Raw genomic sequence first — 19,055 nt, 5'->3', positions numbered from 1 at the left:
CAATTGATCTGCGGGAGCTGGCTCTCGCTTGCTCTTCAACGTGATGCGCTGTGTGCCAGCCTTGCACGCTCGCCTTCAGTAGCTGCTGGGCTGGCTGCACGTTGCATTGTCGCCGGCGCTCTCCGGAGAGGATCGTGCTGGAGCGGCCGCCCCACCTACCCCCCAATCCAGCCCGCGGCTGGTCGGAGGAACTTTTCTCTTTGCCTCAAGCAGGCGCCTGAGCAGCCCCCTCCCCAGCATCCCGCCAGCCCCACGTGCGCTCGGGAGGCGAGCGCCTGGCCGCAGCCTCTCCGCGGGGCTCGCAGAGCGGGGAGCGGGCGCCCGCCGCCGCTGGCCGCGGGGGGAAGACTCTGCAGGGGCGGGACTGGCCCCGATGCCGAGGGAAGGTGCCCGGCGGCGGCGGCGGCGGCAGTAGCGGCGGGCAGGGCAGAAGCGGAGCCGGGGCGGGAGGATGCCGGCGGCGGCGGGCGACGGGCTGCTGAGCGAGCCGCCGGCGGCGGGGTTCGGCGATGGCGGGGAGCCGAGGAAGCCGCCGCTGGGCTCGGAGGGAAGTTTCCTGCCCGCCTGGGTCAGCGCAGCGGGGGCGCGGGAGCGGCTCCGCGATTTCCAGCACACCAAGCGCGTCGGCAACTACCTCATCGGCAGGAAGCTGGGAGAGGGGTCCTTCGCCAAAGTGCGCGAGGGGCTGCATGTGGTGACCGGCGAGAAGGTACCGACCCCTCCGCTCCCCCGCCACTTCCCTCCAGCTACCCATCCTTCCCAGCCCCGGCCGCTCCCCCCGTGCACCCCGGCCCCGCTCCCCGGGGGGCAGCTCCCCCCGCCATGCACCCCGATCCCGGGGGGAGCTCCCCCACTATGCACCCCCGACCCCGCTCCCCGCGGGGCAGCTTCCCCCCCGTGCACCCCCGACCCGCTCCCCGGCGGGCAGCTCCCCCCGCCATGCAGCCCGATCCCGGGGGGAACTCTCCCACTATGCACCCCCGACCCCGCTCCCCAGGGTGCAGCTCCCCCCCGCCATGCACCCCGATCCCGGGGGGAGCTCCCCCACTATCCACCCACGACCCCGCTCCACGGGGGTAGTCCCCCCCCGCCTTGCACCCCGATCCCGGGGGGAGATACCCCACACTATGCACCCCCGGTCCCGGATGCAGCTCCCACTATCCATCCACCACACTCACCCTAACCACTGGGTAGCTCCCCACTGTGCACCACCACCACGGGTCAACTCACCGCTGAACACCCCATCCCAACCACAGAGGCAGCTCCCCACTGTCACTCCCCAGCCACACCCACCCTGGGCATAGGCACAGCTCCCTTCTGTGCACCCCAACCAACTAGACTCCCGAGGGCAACTCCCCACTCTCATCTCATTCCAGTGTGCTCAAAGGGCTGGCGCCACTCCATTCCCCGCAGTCTTACTAGAAGGGGCAGCTCCGCCAGTTTACTCTCCCCCTCCCCCCCGGAGGAGATCCCTCTTAAACCAGCCCCTCTTCTGGCAAGGAGTATTGCAGTCTCCCTATAGCTGTGGCCCCAAAGGCTTCCATTTACAGTTGTGATACCGCAGTGTTACTGTATTTGTGTTTAAATTCTCCTCCCCTCACTCCCCCCTCCACCTCGCCCATGGGCAGCTTCCCTCCACACTTGGAGAGCAGCTCTCCTGCTAGCCGCTCACAAGGAGAATGCACTTTTCCATTTGAGTTTTGGGTCAACTCCACTTATTTAAGGGCGAACTGAGGCAACTTCCCCCTCTCCTTGTTGCTTGCATGTTTGTGGACAGTTCTCTTGCAGATTGTATTTGTTCCTGGGATTTGGTTGCGGTATGTGAAATGAATTTGGTATTCCCAGTTCTGCAGGGAGCAGATAAGGGTCTGCCACGCCACTCCCTCCCCACATCCCAATTGGTATAACTGCTGGCAATCTGAGCAGAGAGATGCTCCCACTAGGACTGAAGTTACCTGTGATTGAAAGGACAGCAATTGATTAAACTGTCCTTTTTGCTAGAGGCAGTCTCTCTATCTGGATTGAGGCTCATTGGCTGGGCATTATGCCTGTGCTCTACTATGTAGATAGATGGGTACTTGTGTCTGCAGGAGGGCTATTAATCCAGCACCCAGAGGTGCAAAACCTCTGAGGGGTCACTTCCATTGATAGATAGCATTTTATGCCTAAGAAAAAATAAATGTGGTTCTATATGACAGTGAAAAGAAAATATCTGAATTTATAGTATACTGAACTTTGTGACTAGTTTGACTCTCTAAACATTCAACACAAAAATAGTATTTTCAGTTTGTCAATAAACTAAGATCTTTGATAATTATAGATTTTGGGTTTTTTTAATGTCTTAATCACTATAATACAATATAGATTATTCAATTCTCTATCTTCCCCTTTTGCTTTTAGTTATAAATATGCTTTAAACATTGTGGTAAAGAACACAGCCTCTTAAACTGTTGCAATATTGGCCGCTCTGTGTAATTTCGTGTGTCTGCAAGCAAGACAGATACTATTTGCTTATTGAAATGAGAGCTAGGGTTTTTTGGGTGGACTGTATTTATGATTAGAAGTTGTTGACATTGTCACACACTGGAAGGTGTAGCAGTTTAGTTTTTAGAGGACATTAGTAAGAGATGAAGTCATCTCATGGAGACTCACTTTTGTTTGTTTATTACTATCTTATACAGAATCTTTTAGCATAAGAATATAAGAATGGCCTTGCTGGGTCTGACCAATCGTCCACGTAGCTCAGTATTCTGTCTTCTGACAGTGGCTGGTGTCATGCTTCAGAGGGAATGAATAGAACAGGGAAATTACTGAGCCATCCAGTCCTCTCATCCAGTCCCAGCTTTTGGCAGTCCAAGGTTTAGGAATACCCAGAGCACGGCGGTTGGGTCCCTGGCTGTCTTAGCTAATAGCCATTGGTGGACCTATACTCTAGGAACTTACCTAATTATTTTTTGAACCCAGTTATACTTTTGGCCTTCATAACATTCTCTGGCAATTAGTTCCACAGGTTGACTGTGTGTTGTGTGAAAAAGTACTTCCTTTTGTTTGTTTTTAAAGCTGTTGCCTACTAATTTCATTGGGTGAACGCTGGTTCTTATGTTATGGGAAGGGGTAAACTTCCTTATTCATTTTCTTCACACCATACATGATTTTATTGACCTCTATCATATCCCCCCTTATTCATCTCTTTTTCATGCTGAATGGTCCCAGTCTTTTGAATTTTTCCTCATATGGAAGCACTTGCATACACTGAATAATTTTTGTTGCCTTTCTTTGTACTTTTTCCAATTCCAGATCCTACAGCGATCAAACATGAGGTCACTAATATTATTAAGAACGTAACTACTTGGTTTGTCAGTACTAGGAGCATTGGAGAAAAACTAGCTTGTTGACAAAGTGCAATACAATTAGTCTGCCCTTTTCTGAGCCCATAAGTCTCTGCCTTTTTCTCGCCAGTTTGTCAATGGAGAACACCCAGACTTGTCTAATGCAGGACACTTTGTGATAACCCTCATTGGACTTATTGAGCTGAATTTATTCCTGACGTAACTCCATGAAGCCAAAGGAATTATTCATCATAGGTGTATTGGGCTATTGCATAAAATGTGTCCTGATAAAATGGATATGGCGGCAAACACCCCAAAAAGGAGCACCTTCCAGCTAATGCAAAACTATTAATTTTGATATAATCTGGCCTTTCTAGTTATGTGCAACAAGTGATGAAAAAATGACTGTTGGTGTCCCACACCGACCTGAAACGTCTTTCGAAGGAAGGTTTTCACATAAGCCTTTTAAAATCTTTTTAATTTTTACAAGCAGCCTGTAGAAATATAGTTAAGTAACAAAAATGGAGGCTTACTTTGGAGACACAGTGGTCTAATGCAGTGGTTCTCAACCCATGGCCCAATCAGCACACAGCTGCGACCCATGTGACATCCTCAGGGCCATACAGGTATAATATACATTGTGTGGATGTGGCCCCCATAATACACAGAGAGCTGCATATGCGGCCCATACTGGTAAATGGGTTGAGAATTAGTGGCTAACATACTACATGGAGTTTCAGGAGTCTTGGGTTTTAGTCCCAGCATTGCTACTGGGGGTTGTGGGCAAGTCACTTCATCTCAGTAAGCCTCTTTTTCACTTCCTAGCCTTCGACTGTCTATTGAGACTGTATACTCTTTTGGGGCAATGGCTGTTTTACTGTGTATGGTGCTTCATGCAATGGGGCCCCAACCTGCATTGGTGCCTCTTAGTGCTACTGTAATGAAAACAAATACAAACAATAATAAAATGGATTAAAAAATCCTAAAAAGGGTTTTCTCTACAGTTGTTCAGAGTGGGTTTGACAGCTTATTTTAACCAGTTAGATCACGGTAAGCAAATGACAAGAGTATAATGTACTCTAATTTTAGTGGCACTGTAAATGCAGCTATCATTAAGATTGTCATAATTTCCATTATAAATTCCTGTGCTCAAGTTTTTAACTCCAGTTGTAAAAGAAATTTGTTATGGGCTGAAATTTAACATGAGACTTGCCCTGAAACTCACCATGGGAACAATAATAGGGTTAGTGATTATGATATTATAGGAGTGCAAAAAAATTCCTTCCCTGCTCTCTTCTGTTACCAACCTCATGCTTCTCCTCAGTAACAAATTTATCAACCAGAGGATTAGATGTAAGACACCTACACATGCATGCCCTTCCCACTTCCCTTTTTTGGATTGCTATATTTACTTTAGTCTGTTAACAAAAAAAAGAAAAAGACCCACCATTGGCCACGCTGTCTCAGTTTCCAGACCCACAGTTTCTTTATTGTCTTGAATAACAGCAATTATAACAAAAGAAACAAACAGTGAAAAGTGTTGGAGAAACAGCTTTTTCAGTTATGTGGGCTAGTGTCCTTATTTGTGGACAGGCAAGTTGCTTTACACCTGTCAGGGCCCCCAACCTTGAGTCCCCAAGTTGTTTTCTGGGATCAGCATCTTTCATACAGTGGAGAACTAGATGTGACTTTCTTCTGAGCCTGTCAGTGTTGCCCTCAGATTGGACAGAAGCATTGGTGTTGAGTGTTCAAGACATCCATCTTTCTTTAGAGGCTGAGCATTCCACCTCCCTGGCATTCTAAGCCCTGGCTGGCTTGTGTCAAGTAAGCCTCTAAAGTTATTATCCAAAACTGACGCGAACCTCTTTGCCTGAGTAATTGGAATGTTTTGATGAGAATTGGAGTACATTTTGGAATACTGGAGTTGGAAGTACAGGGAAAATTCCTGTGATATTTAGCATTTCCACTTTTTATTTCTGGCTGAAACTAAGGAAGAGCAGGAGTGTATGGAAATAATAAAAATGATAGTTACTTGAACTTCTCTGAACCCCCAAAAGGTTGAACTTTAGCCAGATCAGTTTTCTCATATCTACTGTTTGCCCTGGGAACAAAGAGCCGCAACACTGTTCCCTTTCAGGTGCACACATGACCCCAGACCTGAACTTCAGCCCCTATATGGAGCTGATGAACACGCAGCTCTCCTGTTCATACTCCTCTACTGAACTTCTGATGTAGCCTCCAGCCAGCTTACACAGTGCCCAGCCTGCAGCATGAGGTGGGAGAGACAAACATCTGCTTTCCTGGACTCCTTTGCTTGGTGTGTGGGGTTTTGGGGAGGAGATTAGAGCAAGCACCTCCATGAATGAGATTGGAAGAGAGTATCACTTGGGGAGGAGAAATAAAAGTGGGAAGGGAATGACACCAGTGCACAGGAGATGGGTTAGTAAAAAGGGAAGTTTTACTTAAGTAGTTTGTTGCTATGTCAATGTCCTTCCCCACGTGCCTGGTAATATATTAAGAGGCAGATTAATTTATTCATTCATCAAGCCTTAATTTTTTAGGGCTGGAATCTACCAGCCCTATATTGAGTAGTTCCTTGAGAATTCTCAGTGACTGCAGTGGGGCAAATTGAGGAGCAATATACTACTCAACATAAGGGTACCAGAATCTTGCCCTAAACGACTAAGGGTTCAATACTGCACTCCTTACACAGATCAGACAGCCAAAGCCACATTGAAGTTAATAGGAGCTCTATTTTAAGGCACATATGACCAGCCTCTATATGACAGTTACTTTATTGATTTCCCCTTGCCCCTCCAAATTGCATTTCTGATTGCTTAGCAAGAAATGTTCACTAGGTGTGACATCTTACTTGTCTCATTGTACAGTTAAGAGGGAATGTTGAGCTGGGTCTGGAGTCTGGACTAATATCCAGATATTCTACCTGGCAGTGCACAGCCCTCTCACTCGGCCAGAAGACCATTGTGTAAAACCTTTTAGCCCATGTAGATTTAAAAAAGAAATAATTTAGGGCTCAAAGCTGTAAGCTGATCTGTGTGGGCAGACATGTGTGCCTGTAGATGGAGTCCCACTGACTTCAGAGAGGCTCCTGCTGGAATAAAGGTCTTCTCATGTGGAACAGTTTGCAGGATCATGGTAGTTGCTGTATTTTTCTAAACTGACATTTTTCAGGCCTATGATTCCATGATGCTGATTAGTGCCCTTAATATATTTTAGAAAAAGGAAAAATAAATTGACAGTCGATTTTGTTTTTTAAAGCAGTTATTGAGCAAGGGCACTGACTTAATTTCAATAAAAATGCCATAAAAATGTGAACGCTTAGTGCTAATATTTGGTGGCTGCATTGGCACAACCTGAGCCTATTACAGTCTTTCAAATTCCAAGTAAATTAAGGTACCCAAAGAGGCACGATGCAGGAGACCCAATAGCTCTGGAGGAGTTAATACATATTATTGTTTCATAAATGTATGTACTTAGGCATTACATTTTTGAATTAATGAGGCCCCAACTAGGTTCAGATGCAATTGTGTTATAGCACAAGATCAAGGCAATACAAAGTAAATGCCAAAACTCTGCGGTTACTTCACCCCATCATCGGTAGGTGTTGCAGGGACCTTCAGGATTTGGCCCAAAGTAATAAAATATCACAGGCTGTCTGGTTACCCTACTCCCTAGAGTAGTCTTGCTGAAACTAATGGGACTACACTTGTGAGTAAAATAACCTGGATTTGGTCCTGTACTTCTTGCAAATGCCTAGGCACAACAGGGTGAATTAAGGTTAAATTTTACAGCTTTAGCTATGAATGTCTTTACTTTTTGAGGGTTTTAGGTCAAACCTTTTACTGTTCTTTTTGTGGTTTAAGGTTTCCATAATAACAGGCATGTGATTACTTTCTGGTCTTGAAAAAGGAGTGGTTATGCTTAATGCAAGTAAATGCATTTAAGCTGAGCACAGGAGAATACTGAACAGATTATTTTTTTCCCATTGCTGTTTAGATGAAAATATCACAGCCTACAATCTGAAAATTTTTTGGGAAAGGATTGATTTGTAAGATTCCTCAGTTCTGACAATCTTTCTTGCTACTTCTAAGGAAGCAGTCTCTCTTTTGGTAGCGTGCTAATTTAGATTTATTCTTAAATTGTGATGATGAAATCCTTGTTGAGTTAGCTCTATTGTCGTTCAATGAATGATAGGAGACTCACTCATGGTATTTTCTGAGGTAGTCTCAAACTCAGTGTCTTTAGACTCAGAATGGCCAGCCACTGAGCAATGAAAATTTGCCAGAAATAGATTTCACAAGATATTATTCCTTATGGCATTAATGCAGACAGAAAAGGCTATGTCCCTTTGAATATAATTGAGTGAGACTGTTTGTACTTTCAGTAGATTGAGGAGGCTGGATGATCTATTATGTACTCTAATAAAATATATGAAAGCCTCTGTGTCATATCACAGAATGACAATATATTAGGGCTAGAGAATGTTTTAGTGCTGAAGGTTATATAAAGGAACTTGAGCTGAAATTACATTTAATTTCATTCTGGGATAGATCTAGGCACTACAGAAGTAGTTGCAGAAATTGAGTTGCTTGATTCCTAACCCACTGAAAAACCTATTTATTGGTTTCTTTAGAGATATTGTTGATCTTAAAAAGGTGCATTTTTAGGTCCTGGTAATCAAGTGTTTTCCATGACAATGCTGATTACCCAGTGGGAAGTAGCTACTAAAAATATAGTTTTCTAGGTTCTGCCATAGAGGTAAAATGACTAATATTAGAGGTGGCCTTTTCACGGGAAGTTCTGTTTTCAGAATACATTTTTGTAGCAAACAAATGCTAACTTGTGTATTTTAGAATCCTGGAAACGCAGGGGTGGGATACGTGGGAAGAACAAGCACTCTGTAGAGAGCTGGAAACTCCTATTAACCCTCAGCAGGTACTCCGTGAATGAAGCAAGTATTTGTAAAAAGCACCTGCATAGTATGTCCTGTAGAATCTGTCATCTGTCAATGACAGATTGCTCTGCATACAGATTACAAAATTACATGCTACTGTAGCAGGCACGTTCTCTTTTGAACTTCATGGCCTGCTTTACCTTTTGAAGTGCTTATGAATGATTGAAATAGGCGTATAGGGAATAGTACGGCTCTAGATTTTCTCAGCAGGTGTTGAGTCATAGAAGTGCTATTTGGCTTCCATAGAGTCTAAATGAGGCTCACTCAGAGAGGCAGTTACACTGTCTGTTCTAGAGCAGCCAAGGCAATCATGTGCCAAGAATTTACTGTGACTGAAAAGACATAGGCTGCTATATTAACATCCATTTACATTTAAGTGTGTGTGGATACTAACACAGCTGCTACTCTGAAACCGAAGGATGTTGGGAGATTCAGTATATAAGAGGGTAAGTCTCTATCTCTCTCGTATCACCTACATATCCCAACACCACCCTACTGTTCCATATGCAAACACTTGAAGAGGCTGTAGATTGCAGCCAGTCTTTTTCTGGGTGAGACAGACATAAGAATGACCATACTGGGTCTGATCAGTCGTACATCTGACCCAGTATCCTGTTGTCCGACAGTGACCAATGTCAGATGTGTCAGAGGGAATGAACAGGAAAGGGCAATTATTGAGTGATCCATCTGCTGTTGTCCACTCCATGCTTCTAGTAGTCAGAGGTTTAGGGACATCCAGAGCATGGAGTTGCATCCCTGACCATCATGGCTAATATCCATTGATGGACCTATCCTCCAGGAACTTATATTTTTTGAACCCACTTATAGTTTTGGCCTTCACAATATCTCCTGGCAATTATTTCCACAGGTTGACTGGATTGTGTGAAGAACTACTCCCTTATATTTAGTCTGTGCGTGAACAGTTCAGGAGTGGGGGTTCTCACAGCAGAGCAGGGTAAGGCTGGCTCCCAGAGTCAAGGATTGGAGTGACATAGCAGATCAGCAGTCCAGATAACACCAGGAGAACGTCACAGTAGTGCAGCGAGCAGGGTAGGAACTCTTATCATCAGGGATTTCATATATTACGCACTGCCTTTCGAAGGTAGTCAGATATTCAGCAATATCGTCCTCCTCACTGTATGCAGGACATAAGTGTTCTGATTTTTGGAGTGATGGGAGTTGTTGCAATTGGGGGGGTTCTGGTTCTGCAACTCTAGCATGTCCAGTTGGTGTTTTCACGCGCGCGCTCTCTCTCTCTCTTTCTTCCCGCTCACTCTCTTTTTCTTCCATGGCCCTTCTGTATGTAGCCTCCTCTCTGGCTGCCTCCGCCTCCATAGTTTCCCTGGCCGCAGCTGCTTCTTTGAGCCTCATTTCTGCCTGCCACATTTGAAACTTGCTATCCTTTTCCTTCTCTGCAGCTTCCAGTCTGGCCAGCTCTAGTTTTGTAGCTGCCTCACTGGTAGTCGTTTTTCTGCTTTCTTGTGCTTATTTCCCTCACCCGAAATAAACAAACAGAAAATAACAAAACTTTGACCTCTTCCTGACTGTTTTTAGCCATTGCACTTAAGACTCACTTAAAATCACAAATATCAGTGCTTAAAGTGTGAACTTCATTTGGAGTAACAAGCCACACGTACACCCTGCTCACTGTGCCACTGTGATGTTCCCCTGGTGTTATCTGGACTGGTGATCTGCTAGGTCACTCTAATCCTTGACTTTGGAAACCAGCCTTACCCTGCTCTTCTGTGAGAACACCTACTCCTGGACTTTTCACGCACAGCCTCTAGTGTATAAGCTGCTCCTTGGATTGTGCAACCAAATGACACTAGCCAATATCTCCTGCCTCAGACACAACCCTAGGAACCTCCGTCTTGCAGTGTCCAGTTATGCCTGCTGGACGCTGTAAGTTTATATGAGTTCATCAGTTTAACAAAGAAATTGATATGTACCAGGCTTGTTATCCCAAGGGGAGTCTGACATGTTTCAAACCAAACACACTGCTTCTGGTAGAATAAACACACACATTTATTAACTACAAAAAGATAGATTTTAAGTGATTATAAGTCAAAGCACAACAAGTCGGATTTGGTGAAATGAAATAAAAGCAAAACGCATTCTAAGCTGATCTTAACACTTTCAGTGCCCTTACAAACCTAGATGCTTCTCACCAGAGGCTGGCTGGTTACCCTTCAGCCGGGCTCTCCCCTTTGATCAGCGCTTCAGTTGCTTGGTGGTGATGTCTGTAGATAGAGGTGGAAGAGAAAGGAAGAGCATGGCAAACATCTCTCCCTTTATCGTGTTCTTTCTTCCCTCTTGGCTTTGCCTCCCCGCTTCAGGGTCAGGTGAACATTATCTCATTGTAGTCCTTGACTGACCAAGGAAAGGGGGGTGAATCTCTCAAGAGTCCAACAGATCCTTTGTTGCTGCCTAGGCCAGCATCCTTTGTTCCTGTAAGGCTGGGCTGGGTTTGTCCCATACATGCCCTGATGAGGCATGAACTGCCCCTCTGCTCTTGTAGAGTTTTTTCCTGGGCTTGTTTTAAGCCATGAGGACACATTTTCAGCCTCATAACCTATAACATTACTTCCCACAGCCCCCTTTGGCCTGTAACGGCGAACTGCAGCCAGTGGGAGCTGCGATCGGCCAAACCTGCGGATGCAGCAGGTAAACAAACTGTCCCAGCCTGACAGGGGGTTTACCCTGGCGGGCTGCGTGCCAAACATTGCCGATCCCTGATCTATCCCTTTCCTGATGGTTCCTAATGTTCTGTTAGCTTTTTTGATTGCCGCTGCATATTGAGCAGGTGATTTCAGAGAACAATACATGATGACCCCAAGATCTCTTTCTTGAGCGGTAACAGCTAATTTAGACCAACATTTTGTATCTAGATTTGGGATTATGTTTTCCAATATGCATTACTTTGTACTTACCAACATTGAATTTTATCTGCATTTTCGTACCCAGTTTTGCGAGATCCCTTTGTAACTCTTGTCAGTCAGCTTTGGACTTAATTATCTTGAGTAATTTTGTATCATCTGCAGATTTTGCCAGTTCACTGTTCACCCCCTTTTTCATTTATGAATATGTTGTGCAGTACAGGTCCTGGTACAGATCTTTGGGGTACCCTACTGTTTACACCTCTCTGCTCTGAAAACTGACCATTTATTCCTATCTTTGTTTCCTATCTTTTAACCAGTTACTGATCCAAGAGAACCTTCCCTCTTATTCCATGACAGCTTACTTTGCTTAAGGGCCTTTGGTGAGGGAACTTATCAAAAGTTTTCTGAAAGTCCAAGTACACTAACTGAACTGGATCATCCTTGTCCACATATTTGTTGACCTCCTCAAAGAATTCTAAGAGGTTGGTGAGGCATAATTTCCCATTACAAGAACCATGCTAACGTGGGTTTTTTCACACCCCGACCAACATGACTATGCTGACAAAACATTGTAGCATAGACCTGTATTAAATGTCAGATCATCACCAGAGAAACAGATAACAAGAACCAATAGCTGGAAGTTCAAGCCAGAAAAATTCAAATTAGAAATTTTAACAGTGAGGGTGATTAACCATTGTAACAAACTACTAAGGGATGTGGTGCATCCTCCATCTCTTGAAGTCTTTAAATCTTCAAGTCTCCACTGGATGCCTTTCTGGAAGAAATGCTTTAATCCAGCACAAGTTATTGGGCTCAATACAGGGATAAATGTGTGAAATTCTGTGCTCTGTGTTTATATAGGAGGTCAGATTAAATGATCTAATGGTTCATTCTGGCCTTTAAAATCTTTAAATTGACAACACCCAGGTCTTGCTTAAAATATCAGTTTAAAAAAATCATCTTTGTAATGAGATTCCAAAGAACAGCAAGTTATGCTAAAAAAAAGTATGAACCAATTTTCTTTTTAAATGATCTAGGGAGTGTGCCAGTGGAGGGAATGGGCCTGGCCAAAACATCCTGGACCCCAGCTGTTGCAGGCTGGTGTAAAATTGCACTGGGGACTGATGTCAGAATATGGGAGATGCATGTTGCTGTCCTATGCACAAGAACAGGAAGCAATGGGAAATCTGGCCTGTGGTCTCTAGCTTTCTAAGGAAAGTGTGCACACTCATGTTCTGATACAGTAGTATCTCTGTCTTGGAGAATGTAAGATTATACTCAAAACCATTGCCTCTGTGTTGAAGACCATACATGTCAAAACCTGCAAATACATTGTGTCAGATTCTCTGCTACTGTGAGTTGGCACAACTCCATTGACATCAATGGAGCTGTACCAGTTTACACCAGCGAAAGATTGTGACTCTGTGTCAAATACTACAAATATTATACATTTAGATTGTTAACCTGTTTGTTCTGTACTACAAGTGTCCTTCAGAGATCAATACTTTTGGTTCAGTTTTAAACATGCTGGGTCAGACCCACTGGATGTGATCACTTGCACTGCAGGAGAAATTCAAAGAGGCAGGGGTGGTTGTGGAGTCACTCTTTGACTACTTGCAACGTCTTGGAATTCCGTCCAAAGGAGGGGAGCTTTCATTGATGGCCAAGACTCTACGAGTATTGCCAGCAGAAGCTGTGCTGAGTCAGTGCATCTCCTAGTTGTACCGTCTCCCCAGTCATTGTTGCCATCTTTTAGAAATTTAGGGCTTGGTTCTTACAGGTGTTGAGTGCTTCAAGCAAGGTGCTGTGCACCCAAATGAGTCATTGCCAACCCCAAGTGTTCAAAAGTAAAGAGTCAGACTCCCCACCCCCCCAAGTCATGAGATTAGCTTTAAAACCATGAGCTTTTTAAAATATGGTTTGGGTTCTTTTTCTTTGCCTTCTGGTTTCGGAGCATTTAGGATGCACTCAGGTCACGTTTTCAAGCTTTTCTCCTCAACCATTCTGGCTAGAAACTTACTTTTTAAAAATGAAACTGAGGAACACATATAATCACATGACTCCTGGAGGCAGGGCTTTAAGAAAACCCCCAGATATTGTGTGCCTGAAAATTGTGAGAGTTGGCAAGACTCATTGCTTTTAGTGACTCATGGCATTAGGGCACAGATCCTTAGTTAGAAATTTGGCTTATTCTTTTGCCTTTTTCCCCACAGTGCTGCGTGTATAATGTTAGTTTTCTAGATGCATTCTGTTTCTCACCATGAACATTCAATTAGTGGCTTTATTTGTCAGTGGGTTCTCACATTTTTAAAATTTTATAGATGTAGAAGAGCTTGTTTTGAAAAATACTTACTGTAAAATTGGTACAGTGACCTTCTTCCAGGAACTCTTTTTTCCATTAAAAGCTACCACTTGTGAGAAATCTTTCCTTTTCTTTTGTAAAAGCTTAAGTTAAAGCAGCAAAACTTAATTCCCCCATCTCATAAATGGAAATATACAATGTTCAGTGTATATAGCCCCATAGGTGTACATGATGTTTTACATAGTAATTAAAGAAATTTCTTTATCCTGAGGACTTTACCATTTAATTAAAGCCTTGATTGTGTAAGAATTCATGTGCTCAACTTTATGTACCTTGTGGTCCCGTTAACTTATCACATGAGTAAAACTAAGCAATTGTGTGTTTGCAGGATCAGAACCTAAGTGGAGTATAACAAAGACAGAAGAAGTACCTAAAATAAGGTGTGGGGCTGCTAAGGAACAGTTCATGACAGGTTAATTCTTTATTGTAGCTAGAGCTGGTAATGCTACCTAATATTACGTTTCCCTAATGCTTTCCATTATGAGATGCTGTTTTCAGTTGTGTAGAACTTTGCCAGACTTTAACCCAGAGGTCCCCAAAGTATGGGGCACGCCCCCCCCGGGGGGGGGCATGGAGGAATGTCCAGGGGAGTGAGACCAGGGCCAGCATCTCCCCCCGCCCAGAGCCATGACCCTGCTCCTGGCTCTGGGCAGGCAGGGGCCATGGAGGAATGTCCAGGGGAGTGAGACCAGGGCCAGCATCTCCCCCCGCCCAGAGCCATGACCCTTGCTCCTGGCTCTGGGTGGGCAGGGGAGGGGCATGGACAGAAGTAAGGGGGAAAATGACCCTCAAAAGTTTGGGGATTGCTATTTTAACCATTCGGGATGAAATTTTTCCGTTCTGGGTGTCTGCCTGAGGATGATATTTTGAGAGGAAGTTTCAGCCAAAATGATTCAGATGTTTCTGAGAACAGGGATAGGAAAAAATGTTATTTTCCCCATTGTGACCCTAAAAGCATCCGTGTATCAGGAGGCAACTGCCTCTCTGGTCTCTGGTAGTAAGTATCAGTTGGCCTGACTGGCTTCATGTACCCCTGCTCACCAGCGGGGGAGAACACAGCATGGAATATATATCAGACAGCATGGCATCCACACCCATACAGGGAAAGGAACTTTATCTGGGGATACATTTCAGAAGAATGTATTTCAAAGGTTTATGGGACTATAAAAAGAGAGGGAGTGACCCTCCCCTAAGTTATCCTTCACCTGAGGAGACATGGAAAACTAGTGCCTTGGGAATCCCTGTGGGGCTCCTGATCAAAAGCTAATCAGCCATTGCTGGAAAAGGAAGACTGCTGAGGAAACCAGCTTGAATAAAGAATGTAGCTTGTTAAGTTAGCTCTTAGCCATTAGAGCTACTGTTTTTTTCTAACCCCTTCTATCTTTATCCTGTATATTTGAATTTCCTTAAAACCAATCTCTCTTTAATTAAATAACCTTTTTACTTTTTATCTAGACCAACCCAGTGCTTTGATTGTATGGAAGTGATTGTTAATTCCAGTCAAGGCAACAAGTCATTATTTATGTCTTTAAAGGAGCAGCAAACTTAATCGCTTTTGTTATTGCACCATGGTAAGGGCTGTGCACTGCTGAGAGACATCTCTGAGGAGCTCGGGGGCTGGAGTTCACTAATGGTTATATACTGGGCAAGGTTTGGGCTGGGAGAGCCCTGAAGAGTTTGTTGGCAAGGCAGACAAGCTGGTGTGTCAGGCAGTTGTCACATAGCTTAGGTGCCACAAAGCTCCCACTTACTGAGGCTGAGAGGGGTAGCACAGAGTCTCACAGCTCTGGGTATTCCCAGCAGCTTTCCAGACCCATATTAGTAAATTATGGTGACCTTTTCTTTGAAAAGCTCTAGAGCCCCCATTCTTTGGAGCAAGAACTTGGAATTTGGCAGGGGATGGGAAAAATCACATACCTGACATAAATGTTTGTGAAGCACTCAGATACTGCAGTGATGAGCACCACCGAAAAACCCATGAGGAAATTAATAATTCTTTTGTCAGAGCAAGATTTGTGGTGTTGGGCCACGTATACATTAAACTTTTAGGCTAAAACAAAATATTGAAGAGCTGCTCTTTAAGTGAGGACTGGCCATTCTGCGCATGGAATGAAGCAGAGGTCCTGTGGAACAAATTCTAGGTGATCGTATAATTTAAGATCGTATAATAACACAGATGTACAAGGGGGCCAAATTAATGTTCACCAATAATTTTAATTCTGCTTAGGTTTTGAGTGCTTGACTTTTCAGTTGTAATAATGTTCTTTTAATGTAGTTTTCTTGTATGTAATTTTTATTTAAATTATTGAACAAATGCTTATGTAAATGTGAAATACTTTATCAAATAATTTTATTTAGAATATAATTGGAAGGATTTTAAGTCAAGGTTACAGTAACTTCAGTAGGAGTTTTGCTTGAATGAGGACTGTAGGATTTGGCACTTTGTCAACACAGTGTGGCGTAACGCATGTTATGGAGCATTTAAGGATTTTAACATAAGGCAGGATAAACACCAGGCTGCTGATGTTCAATCACCTGTTCATTATTTCTTATGTAATCAACTGCTCGCAATGGATTCATCTGGAAAATAACTAGTTTCAACAGGAGCCTATTACAAAGCTGAACTCTTCCTTCTAACCCCCTATTGTTCTATGTTTCATGTTTGGAGTAAGTAAAATGGTCTTTAATAGTCAGAGAGGCTGCTCACTATTCCAATCTGTCTTCCAGGAAGCTTGTTTTAATATTTTTCAGCTGTAGCTCTCACATGTTCTGCAATGATCTGAATTGATGCACATGTGGCAGTTGCTTATCCTCTTGAGATAATCTGCTTTCAAGTTTACATTCAGCAGTTTTAAAGGCATCGCTAACAGTGCATGTCAGTAGTGCTTGCTTCTCATATATACCATCATAATTTTAGTGATTGGTGGCAAATGGGGGTAATATCCAGTGTTGAGATTAAATTGACACCAGGTGTAAGTTTTTGTGTAATTCTCACATCTGGGTCCTTGTATTTGCTCTTGAAAGCTTTGTATTTTTAACATTTTTAATGAAGTGTAAAGCTGTGTGCCTGGTTTTGGTGGCATATGTTAAATATAAATGTCTTGTTAATTAAAGTGTGTCCTGCTCTCTTTGTCTCAGAATGGGCCTTATTCATCCCGGATATATGCTCTTGAAGTTATACCGGGATTGCTTTTGCACTGGTGAATAATGGGATGCTTCTATTTATCTTCATACATTTCAGAAGACATAAAGCAACTTACTTATATTCCCCCTTCCCTTTGCAAGTTGTGTGGTTATCCCAAACTCAGGAAAATGGAAGGTAATAGTGTATAGCATTTATCTTATTTAGGGGGATGATGTAAATTCCTAAGTCAAGCAGCCACTTAACTGTTGTGACAAACCATCCTGTAACAAGTGAATTGTAATAGTCTATCTAAAACTGAGTAGTTACATGTTGTATAAACAGCAATATAAAAAATGATCTGTTAGTTATTATGTTGATTACACCCTTCTCCAAGTTTTTCAAGGGAATATCTACAATTATCTGAAGCGTGTCAGTGCCAAGGTGGAAGAGGAATTATGCAGGGTAGTCTGGGGTGTTTCAGTAGGAATAAAGGGATACAACAGAGCAAAGGAAAACTTGCATTGGCCTTCAGAAAATACTTCTTAACAGCACGATTTATTTGTCTGTCCAACTGTTTCCCGTGGGAAGTGGTGGAAGATTCAGTACTAGGGTTATTTAAAGCTGCATTGGACAACCTCTGTCCACCTCCATTGAACACTTTTTGAAATCAAATCACAAACAAGATAGAGATGCTGAAATCTAATGTTTTGAGGGTAAACATTTCAAATAGTGTAAATAAATACATTGGCTTTCTTATCCCTCCCATCAGTAGCAACCTCAGGAAGAGGCTGAGGGTTGTATGGTCATAAAGGTTAGAGTTGGAACCATCTCCTAACTACTGTAGTGTGTCTCAAACACTTTCCCTAATGCCTTCTGAAACAACATTGTCTGCTGGTGGGCAGTGGGTTACAGCCTATGACTCTTCTAGCTGGCTGGTTCAGGAAGTGCCAATAAAGTGAATGAAAATGCTTATTTTGGTATATTTCCTGGAATCACTGATCTCAGTATGAGCACCAGTAAAAATGTGTGTCCACACTAGGGGTTTGTACTAATTTAATCAGACCTGTTTTAAACTGATATAGCTAAAACAATACAAAAACTGTGTGGACCAGCTCTACAGTAAAGATCCTATGAGAGGTTAACAGGGCCTGTGAAGAGGACTACCTGCTAAAAAATAAACAGAAAGCTGAAGTTGCACTTACTAAAGATTCCTTTTTTTATGAATGCTTCACTCCCTTACCCTGTCCTTAGAAATGATTTTTAGTTTTCGATCATGTAATGCTGTTCTTTCTTTTAGTATAGGATCAGAAATGTTATTGCTTTGGAAAAGGTTTCCAAATGAAGAGACTAGAAAAGAGTAACACACAAATAAAGTTTCATGGCTATCTGCCCCCCCCCCTTTTTTTTTAAAATATAAATCTTCCATATTTGGTTTTCTGTGTGTGATATCCAGGGAGCTGTGAGACACAGAATATGGAATCATTGTGCTGCCTTGAAACACTTCTCTTGGTTCTCAACATTTGTGAACTTTCTGTCACTCAAGTTATAACACCACACAAATAATGGTGCTGAGACTTAAACCTTCTGTGCATCAAAAGCAGAAGCATTTATTGCTCTGGTAAGTGTAAGTTTTCCTCTAGAAAAACTATAAAGCTACATCAGTATTAAAACCATTTATTATATGAGGGACCCTGACTTTTCTGCATACCTAGTTATGCATTTCATCACTGAAATGTGAAACTGGGACAGTTTAATGTATTACAAGTCCATGAATGTGGATATTAGAAGATTCATAAGCAGGGGCTCTCATGCGAGGGTTGCTGTTAACGCAACATTATTATCTGGTATCAGTTCTCCATTTTTGTTTCCCTACATGTAACTTGAGAGCCTCATCCATCTCACTATGACAGACAAAATTGTAAGCATTAAAAAGGCAAGTTTTACTTTATCAGAAACAGCTGTGTAGGATATGGTTCATTTGTGACTGAGGCATAAACGACGCTTTGCTGTATTTTAGACATAGCTGTTTTATGTTGTTCTTACAACTTAAAAGGGCCAGGTTTAGTTCAAGAGGACCTCTGTTTTGTAACAGTTGTCACACTGGCTTCCCCCATGACCAGTCATGTGTAGCAATCAGTTTGGTCAACACAGAATAGGGACCACACTTGCCTTAACAAGTTTTCCATCTGCCATGGTGATCACATATCACTCCTCATTCATTTGTGTAACAGCCCCTGAAAATTCCTTTCCTCTGACTTGATTATACTTTGTGCTCCAACTAGTTTTCTTGCTGAGTGACAGAGTATTATAGCAATGTGAGCTTTACCTTATGTATGGGGAGAAATCTTTCTTTGAAAAATATTCAATATTTGGAGAGTGATATTTG

General features: G+C 43.2%; 1 protein-coding gene across 1 annotated transcript in view; it reads left to right on the top strand.

Moving 5' to 3' along the window:
* Nucleotides 1-428: 428 nt before the first annotated feature.
* Nucleotides 429-19,055, top strand: part of HUNK (hormonally up-regulated Neu-associated kinase) — an 86,943-nt gene continuing 68,316 nt past the window's right edge. Inside the window, exon 1 of the mRNA XM_073362364.1 lies at nucleotides 429-709. Within this exon, the coding sequence (XP_073218465.1) occupies nucleotides 452-709 (258 nt within the window). The 5' untranslated portion in view covers nucleotides 429-451. The remainder of the gene's footprint in view (nucleotides 710-19,055) is intronic.

The sequence above is a fragment of the Lepidochelys kempii genome, chromosome 1, assembly GCF_965140285.1.
Source record: "Lepidochelys kempii isolate rLepKem1 chromosome 1, rLepKem1.hap1, whole genome shotgun sequence".
Lineage (NCBI taxonomy): Eukaryota > Metazoa > Chordata > Testudines > Cheloniidae > Lepidochelys > Lepidochelys kempii.
This window is presented reverse-complemented; position numbering and strand designations above follow the sequence as displayed.